Here is a 10,053-nt window from a genome sequence, read left to right on the forward strand (position 1 = left end):
GAGATATTGTTGTTTGGTGCTGTCAAGTCAGTTGCGACGCACAGCAACCTTCAATACAATAAAGGAAACATGGCGTCTTCCTCACAATTGCTCACAAGTCAAGTACTCTGTCTTCCTCACAATTACTCTGATGTTTGAGCCTATGGTTAAAAAAAATTATTAAAAACTCAAAGCTTCAAATAGGTACTTGGACATCTGGTGAGTTTAATGAGTAAGAGAGATGAAGAAATAAAGCTCTGTGGTAACCGAGCTAATAAAGGGTAGAGTAGAGTTTTGACTTTAGTCTTTCTGAATCTTGAGCCAATGGCTGTGACTACTTCCCATACAGCCACTAGAGTCTATAGCAGTGGTTCTCAACCTGTGGCCGGTCACCCTTTTTGGGGTCGAGTAACCCTTTCACAATGGTTTCCCAAGACCATGGGAAAACACATATTTCCTATGGTCTTAGGAACAAAGACACCGCTCCTCTATCCATCTCCATGCACCCAAATGCAGATATACCCATATACGAAACGTGAAGACTGTTACCCATGCTACACCATGCTTCAAGACAACATTTCATGTATTTGTAATTAGAAATAAATATTTCATAATATATAATTACATATTATTTTTGTGATTCATCACTCTGCTTTAATTCTGTTCAATTTGTAACAATGAAAATACATTCTGCATTTCAGATATTTACATGATAATTCATAACAGTAGCATACTGTTCATACAGTCATGAAGTAGCAACGAAAATAATGTTCTGGTTTGGGGCCACCACCACACAAGGAACTGTATTAAAGGGCCTCGGCATTAGGAAGCCTGAGAACCACTGGGCTATAAAGAAATTGACCTACATCTGTTTTAAAAGACTTTTGACTCTAAATATCAACTCCAGCACTTTAAAATGGATGTTAATGCATTCAAAATGGGAAATATGATATAAAATTTCCACCACTTCATGAATGGTGAACTCATTGTTTCAGACACTGTGTCAATCCATCTCATAAGAGTCCTTTTCCTTTATACGGTCTTTCTAGTTTACAAGCACGATGTCCTTCTCCAGGGACTGGTCTCTCCTGACAACATGTCCACAGTAAAGTATGTCTGACCCCAAAAATGATATTTTACATATGCATAAAGAAGTTGGACATTGAATAAGGAAGACTTTTAAACAAGAAATGAATGCATTTGAAAAATGGTGGTGGTGACGAATATTAAAAGTACCAGGGACAGCCAAAAGAATAAGCAATCTGTCTTGGCAATACAGTTAAATGCACTTTGGAGGTAAGAATGATGAGACTTTGTCTCGAGTACTTTACACTTCACAGAGACTCCACCAAAATCAATACATATTACAAACTCACACTCATGTAGTGCTTAAAATATATTTGACACATAGTATCTCCAATTGGAAAATGCATTCATGTGGTAGGTGTTGCTTTTGTCTGCATATTACTGGTGAGATCAATACACCAGAAAGATGATGAAATAGTTTCCTGAGATCCCAGAGCTAATAAAGATAAGAACAGAGATTTAAATTTACTTTCTGAATCCTGAACCAATCGCCTTAACTACTTTTAATAGTGCCACTTTAGCTATGATTTGAACAAGTGACAATACAGAAATTTCAAGGGGTTAACCATGTCCATTCTTCTTGGAATGGGTTACCTAATAAACATTGACCTCTTTTTTGACACAAATATAAAATCAAAGCCTGCATAGTACTACTCATAGAGTATAAAAGAGAACCTCTTCCCTATTTGGATATCTAAAGCAGGTATCAAAGAAACTACATATTAAAAAAAATAGGTTTTACTCTGATTTCGATGAAGGTTTATAGAGCAGATCATTTGTTTCACATTCAACAATTTATATACATTTTGATTCAACTCATATATTTAAATCACTTGCTTTTTCCCTTCCTGCCAGTGTTTCTAGTTCCCCCTCTTCCACTTTTTCTAACTCTCAGTTTGGGTTCAATACTTCAATGGCTGAGTTTTCTGTCTTGGGTGAGTTCAGACTTGATAACAAAGCGTAGGAGTTTCTGTTCCTCTACTCTAGTCATACGGTATGTTTATTTCTCATGGTACAGCGGAGGACATGCTCTTAGAATCCATGCCATTTTGATAAAAATCTCATTTTACAGTTTCAATTACTTTCACTATTTCACTGACACTGATACTTGCAAAGCTCATTAGTAAATAAAGTTTACTTTCCATTTTACATCCCAATACTAGAGCAGCTATGGTTAAAATTTACAGACTGAGGTAGAACTGTTAAGCCTACATCCTAATTTTGAAATTTCTTTTGGGGATAGGCCATTAAATGCCATCCACAGAAATCTATGTTTTCCTTGGTATACTAAAAATGAAACAAAATTAATATGCTGGTTTCCTAAGTGATCTTTCCCAAAGGGGATGAATAATGACCGGATATATGACTGGTGATTTCACTTATTTCCAATGGCTAAAAAAATGATTCTGTTTGTTGTTTTCCTCTAATTGACTTTGTTAGAGATCTAAAGCATGGAAGAATTGTTTTGAATGTTTGGAGGTTAAAGGGATTTAATTTGTTTAAAACAGAGATGGAGAGGAAAGTACTTGTAATTACGACGTTAGTAGCCAGAATGTAATTACCTGCCTATGAAAGGGGCCATAATGCTGAAGACTGAGGCATAAGAAAAGTTTTAGGCCATATTTTAAGGACCATGTTCTCCTGAGTCCCCACGGCTGCTCTGAAGCAGACCAGAAGTTGAAAACAAACAAACAAACAAATAAATAAATAAGGGAAATAAATATAGATGGAGGAAGGGAGAGAATGAGTGAGAAAAATGGAAAGAAGATGAAAGCAGGTAGGAAAAAACATAACAAGAAAAGAGTTTTATAAATAGAAATGCAGCTAGAATTCTCCTGAAAAAGCAGATTGGGAGACTTCTGAGGGAAGACCAATTTCTGGAGAAGGACATGATGCTTGGTCATTGAAAAAGAGGAAATCCCTCAATAACAAGTTCAGACATACTACTGTGTGGACAGAACCTTTCTGGTAATACAGGGGCCTTAGTTACTATGAGTTGGATCCAACTAGAATGCACATAACAAGAGCCCTCTGTTATGTTGATAGTTTGTCATACAATTAGGCTGACTGACTTGCTGTTTCCCTTAAATATATACATATAATATTATGAGAGAGCTTCCAAGTTTGTGGGGGTAAAAATGTCAATCCATTTTCCACAAACTTTTTGAAGAATCCTCATATATGTTTATAATATATATACACTATATATGACAGTCTCAGAATTGTGCTTACTGTTTGATAATGAATGGACTTAAAGTTGCTAAACTCTTGCAAGTAACCAAAGAAAAAATTAAACACATGCACTTGCACTTCCAAAAAGATAGCATGTAGATAACAAACCAGCCTGTAATTGCTTCTACTGCATCTACGCTTGGTGCTGTGTGACTGTGAAACTCTGATATAAATTGCTCTTGAAATGTCTTATTATGCCCTCGACTTATGTCGCTAAATTCCAGCCACTATCCTCCTAGATAATGGTTGCCAATAGTATGCTTTTCTTGTCAGTATCTTCTGAAATCCACGAATGGAGAAAGTTCTGAAAGCCCTTAGTGCCTTCGCGAAGACATTTGGAAAACAGCACTTGGCCAACGAACTGGAAGAGATCCATTTTTATGTCCATTCCCAATGAAGGTGATCCAAAAACAATGCAGGAATTATCAAACAATAGCATTAGTATCACATGCCAATATGTTTTGGTGAAAAAAAAGAGGAAAAAGGTTGCTGTAGTACATCAACAGGAAACTGCCGGAAATTCAAGCAGGAATCAGATAGGCTTTGGAATGAGGGTTGTCTCTCCTAATATCAGGTATAGCTTGTCGGAAAGCAGAAAGTACTAGAAAATATTTATTCTTTATTGACTATGCCAAGGCATTAGATGGTGGTGCTGTTTTTGTTCTTCTTAGGTGCCATTGAGTCGGTTCAGACCCTGAGCACAACAGAATGAATGACGGCACACCCCTGTGCCGTGCTCGCCATTTGTACCTATACCCGAGCCACCACTGCAGCCACTGTGCCAGTCAGGCTCATTAAGGGCCTTACTCTGGTTCACTGCCCATCCACTTTGCCAAGCATGCGGTCCTTCTACAGGAGCTAGTTTCTTCTGACAATAAGTCCAAAGTATGTAAGATGAAGTCTTGCCATCCTTGTCTTCAAGGAGCATTCTGGCAATAGATTTTCCAAGACAGATTGGTTTGCCATGGTACTTTGAATAGTCTTCTCTAGACCACGATTCAGATGCATCGATTCTTCTTTTGCCTTCTTATTTCACTGTAGCTGCAGCAGAAGTAACTCAATGGACCCTAACAACAACAGCAATGAAACATGTATAATTAAGATCCCTTGGTGGCATAATTGGTTAAAGACTTGACCACTAATATAAAGGTTGGTCATTTGATCAACTTAGAAAAACCAAGAAAGAAAGAACCAGTGGTCTGATCCTGTAAAGATTACAGCCAAGAAAATACCAAGGAGCAGCTCGAGTCAGCGACAATGGGTTTTAGATATATATTTTGATCATGTAAATTGGTACCCATATGAAATAGTTATTATTCAAAACAGTTTTATTTACCTACTAAAACCAAATTAGCTGAAAGAGTAAGATTTGCCTTTTTTATTGATGTGTTCTTACAAGAGAAAGAGGCCACCAGCTAAATTGTTATAAGGTTAAGCTATTTTCAGTGACCTTCACCCTCTATATCTATTTTCTTTTTAATAATCAGTTCCCCTCATACATTTCAATAATTTTAAGCACAATTATGGGACATTAGTCCATCTATTTATATGTAGTTATCCATTATCCATTATTTCATTCAATAAATATGTATGATAAGTGCATCCCTTGTTTTATTTATTTATCTATTTTTCTTTCCTGAGGCACAGCCTCACCTCTACCTTTTTTAAAATCGTTTTATTAGAGGATGGGGAAATAGATCTATGTGCATATATTTTTAGGTTTAGTATTAAGGTAGCAGAAGGACATTAGGCCTCCACTAAAGTACTCCCTCAATGCAAGGATACTTTCTTCTACCCCTTGTTTTTAAATCATTTTGATAGTGCATGAGAAATACAAACAAATGCTAATGATGTAGTTTAATAATTACCTTGGTGAAGCGGTGTGTACATGGTATAAAAGGAGAAAAAAGAACCAAGAAGAATCGAGTTGGCCTAGCAGATACAAAGAAGTGACGGTGAAGCTAAAACTGGGAGATTGTGAGAACTCTCCCTCAAGTCAATGGACACATCGGTAAATTGGTGTGTTCAGGGAAATGAATGGACTTTTGCTTTTGTTGTAATGGTCTTACTTTTACCTAGAGACTTTAAATGATAAGATGTTAGGTACTAAGCCTCAAAAAAATTATCTTTAAAAATTTAAAGCCTCAGTTTACATTTAAATGTTGAGCTGTTGATGATTACAAGATGCAATGACTACAGTTGTATGGAATTTCAAATGCCACAGGCTATAAAGAAAACTTTTTAGAAGAACTACTTATCAAATGTTGAGAATATAAACAAACCTACTATTGTGAAGATGGCATGATGGCATGGGATGGCAATGTTTTGTCCTGTCAACTGAGGCAATTCATCAGTACACAGGGGGTCACTAGGGAATAACAGCAGGGAGGCCCAAATGGACACATCCAAAAAAATCCATATTAAATATAGATCCTTTCATTTAGGCATGTTAGTATATTTTTAGCTTTTAATGATGCCATATTCAAAATTTCATAAGAACAAAACAATGCCACAAAGATAATCCTATTTGGCTACAGAGACAAATGAGACTGCGGTGAGCTAGAAAGAGAATTCAGGGAATGATCTTGAATGAGCAACAAAAGGCTAGTCTTTGTAATTGGAGCTGATTCTGTCCGCCAAGTGCTTTGATTAGGAACTGTTACTAGCACAGAAGTGAAAATAGCAGTTAATTCTGTAAAGAGATGGAAAGAGCATTAAGATTTAATTAAATCTTGTTTTACTTGGGCAAGCTAGCCATGTAGCGATGTCACGGAAGAGCAGAGCCTGGCACTTTGTTGACTAGGAACAAAAGAAGAGACATAACTGAAATGCCATTTTGCATAGTTAATGTGAATGAGAAAGGGAAGGGATCGGAACCAGGACGTAAATTGAAATCATGTTACATGAGTTTTGTTTGCAGGATATGAGGATGTTGAGCCTGCAGAAGACAAACAGACCCAGTGGACACTGACCCATTATTGACCAGCATCCAGATGGTCTTGGATTGTTCTATAGAAACACAAATAAACTGATGCATGAGCTTCAGACATAGGACATGAACCAAAGAGGGGAAATGATAGCTTTATTTAAACTTTATATAAACAGACTTCAGCTTTATGTAAACAGTTTCTATCCATCAAAACTCTCCACAGAGGTTGACCTGTAATTGAATGTGAACAGGGGGGTGGGGGTGGGGTGGGAGGGTTGATGGTGAAGTGGACATGAAGTCAAGGGATCCATGTAGAAACAAAGAATATTTGTGTTTGGGCCAGGTCCGGGTCATGCAGTTGGGAAACTGATTGTGGTGACAATTGTATAATTCTGCTTGGTGTGATTGAACTATGGAATGATATATATTAATTTAAAAGTTTTTTTTAAGTTTAAAAAGAAAAAAAGCCTCCCAAAGGAGGAAATAGACAACCTTTGAGAAGCAGTGAGTTTATGATATTGGTATTGAGGTTTAGGCTGCACAGATTATAAGTAGTTTCTTTCTAACGGGAAACTGTCATCCTAAGAATCAATTGAATTTGGCTGGTTGGGTATTAATTTCATGAGGAAAACTCAAGCCTGCTGCTCTGGATCTCACTCTAACTCATAGAGCCCTTCCACGGGGGCCCCAAGGCTGTAAATTCAGAGGGGAGAGAATAGCCTCAACCTTCTGGAAAGCAACTGGTGGATTGGAACAACTGATTTTGCTGTTTGCAGTTCTATGTCTAGCCCACAGCACGCCATAGCTCTTCATTACAAGAAAACAAAACAACAAAAAAAGAATTATCGGATAATATTCATTGTTATTTGTGTGTTGGAGTTTGAGGTGGAATTCCCACCCTTCATTCAATGTGATGTATTCCTTAAGATATGTTGTTAGGTAGCATTGAATTGCCTCCTATTCACAGTGACTATTGCTAGCCTTATGACACATTAGGATAATCCACTGAATTCTCCAGAAACTAAATACCACATAAAATAGTCTGAGTTTGAACTAATAAATCTCTCTTATTTAAAATTTATGATAAATAATGCTCAGCGATATTGTTATTTCTTTCTGGAAAGAAAAACTAAACAAATCTAATGTGCTGTCTCACAGATACCACTAAACCAGAATACCACTAAACTGTCAGGAAATGTCCTATTCTTCTATTGTTCCATGTTAAGATGAGAGTTATTTCAATGGTTGACTACCATCACCAGTGTTAGGGAACTAGGAGAGATAATCATTACCTAGTTTGGCATGTACATGCAACTTGTGACCATTGCTAGCTGTATCCAACAGTCAAAGGAACATGTGAAAAAGTAAAATAATACTCAGAGTATGTAGACTTATTTACTGTATCATTGAACAGAGAGTGATGCTAATGTCGTCTTTCTAGTTCTCCCTCCCTTGCTTTCTTGGCCCTTTATTCAGATTATAGTAATGATAAGCTCTGTTGGTTTTGAGATAAAAATCAAGGAGCCTAGAAGGTTTCTGGACACCAAGCTACCGATTCTCATGTTACATAAGTGTTTGCAGTAGATACATAGTAAGAACACTACTTTAGATACAATCAATTATTCTGGCATTCGGAATAGACTGATTTCCTATGGAAATGGTACACTGGCAAGGTAAAATAAAATATCAAGTTGGAGTAGAAGTGTTCTCATTTCAGTTCTTGTTATGCAAAACAAATTCTTGGAAAAAGTGTGCAGAAAGATTTCAGTTTGAGTGATGTTTATCTACAAACCCAATCAATGCTTGAATTTTTTTTTTTTCATTTGGTGTTGTAGTTGGTACAACAGATAGTTGCATTGATTTTATGTAGGTCTTTTTACATTATATGGCAAATACACACTCTTCAGATAAAGATCGTACACAAAATAAGGTCCTCAGGGCAGTTATGCACAAGACAAGCAATACTGGATTTGCTTTACACACTGGAGTCCAAGACGAGAGTGGGTTAAGAAGGTGGACTTGGCATGTTGAGTGAAGGTACCAGAAGTTCTGTCACACACAGGAAACACCTTGGCAGTGGGGTCTCGGAGGTGTGAACAGTTTTATGCTAACCAATACAGAACTACACATGATAAATATGATTCACCTTAGGATAGAGTTGTAAGGCTTTATGGCCCATTCCCAGGTCTGACTTTAGGAAACTAATGTTTTTCCTGGATCATAATTTTACTGCTTTAGTCACAGAGCAGATTAAAATAAAAGAGCAACATGCACAAATCCCCCAACTGAGATCCATTTGTAGCCCAGACAGTGAAGTGGTTTGTACAAGACTTTAAAACTGCAGCTCTTTTTGGATCCCCCAAAGCGTATCTGCACTTTTCTTCAACCGGGCCTCTTCCTCGGTAGTCAGAGTCACCTTCACCACGTCTGAGATTCCGTTCTGTCCCAGGATGCATGGAACACTGAGGAAGACGTCCTCGTTTATGCCATAAAGGCCCTTAATCATGGTGGAAATGGGATGTACCCGCCTGAGATTCTTCATTATACTCTCTGCCAAGTCAGCCACAGACAGCCCAATGGCCCAGGAAGTATAGCCTTTCAGTTTGATCACCTCATAAGCACTTTCGACCACCTGTTTGTGGACATCTTTCCATTGTTCCTTATCTGAATCAGTGCCTAAAGCAGGATGCAGGTTTTTCAGGGAGACACCAGCAACATTCACTCCACTCCAAACTGGCACACTAGAGTCTCCATGCTCTCCAAGGACCCATCCGTGACAGCTTAATGGGTGCACTCCCAGCCTCTCCCCCATGAGGTAACGGAACCGTGCTGAATCCAGATTGCAACCACTCCCAATAACACGGTTCTTGGGGAAGCCACTTCTCTTCCAAGCCACATAGGTAAGGATATCCACTGGATTAGAAACAATGAGCAACTTGCAGTTTGGACTGTACTTTACGACGTTCGGAATGATGAACTTGAAGATGTTCACGTTGCGTTGGACCAAATTAAGACGACTTTCTCCCTCCTGCTGACGAGCTCCAGCCGTGATAATGACCAACTTGGAATTTGCAGTTACATCATAGTCTTTGCCAGAGACGATTTTTGGTGTTCGAAGGAAAAGGCTGCCATGCTGGAGATCCATCATTTCACCCTTCAATTTGTCTTCCATGACGTCAACAAGGGCGAGTTCATCTGCCAAGTCCTTCATTAAGATACTGATGGCACAGGCCATGCCCACAGCACCCACCCCAACAACTGTAATCTTATTCTGGGGGGTGTGTTCTTCCTTCAGGAGATTCTGAATCAGCTGGTCCTTCAGAGTTGCCATGGCGCTTCTTTTGAAGAGGAAGGAACCGGACTGCACGTCGGGCGAGCGGGAGGCGAAGGGAAGCAGACCGCGGCAGCAGCTCCCTCAATGCTTGAATTATATGCCCAGTAACTTATGTAAAAGGTGGCATGGTGGGTTACTTATTGGACTTCCAACCACAATGTTTGTGGCAATGTCTGCGGTGCAAACCCACCCATTGCTTTGTGGGAGAGAGATCATGAAATTATTTATATGTAATGATTGATGATGGAATTCATGGATTGATCATGGAATGATTTATACAATATGATTCTTAATAAAATAATTCAACCATCATTTCAATGACAAATTGAGAGTCTATTAAAAAATCTAATGTTCTAAAGGATGTAAAATTTTCACATGTTAAACACAAAAGCAGTCTGCCTTACTCTTGCTGAATTCTTAATTTTTGCAATAGTTCTCAGTTGACAGAGAGGCTTGTGGAATCAATTTTCTTAACTGCATTGAGGATATCTTT

The 10,053-nt window shown here is 38.2% G+C and overlaps 1 protein-coding gene across 1 annotated transcript; it reads right to left on the reverse strand.

Moving 5' to 3' along the window:
* Positions 1 to 8,226: 8,226 nt before the first annotated feature.
* LOC142444706 (L-lactate dehydrogenase A chain) lies at positions 8,227 to 9,572 on the reverse strand. Its single transcript, XM_075545863.1, has one exon. The coding sequence runs from the start codon at positions 9,555 to 9,557 to the stop codon at positions 8,559 to 8,561; it is 999 nt and encodes a 332-aa protein (XP_075401978.1). The 5' UTR covers positions 9,558 to 9,572; the 3' UTR covers positions 8,227 to 8,558.
* Positions 9,573 to 10,053: the final 481 nt, after the last annotated feature.

Source organism: Tenrec ecaudatus, chromosome 4 (assembly GCF_050624435.1).
Source record: "Tenrec ecaudatus isolate mTenEca1 chromosome 4, mTenEca1.hap1, whole genome shotgun sequence".
Classification (NCBI taxonomy): Eukaryota; Metazoa; Chordata; class Mammalia; order Afrosoricida; family Tenrecidae; genus Tenrec; species Tenrec ecaudatus.

Bases quoted from the DNA above. Each gene is read 5' to 3' on its own strand.
- LOC142444706 (XM_075545863.1), bottom strand. From the start codon at position 9,557: ATGGCAACTCTGAAGGACCAGCTGATTCAGAATCTCCTGAAGGAAGAA.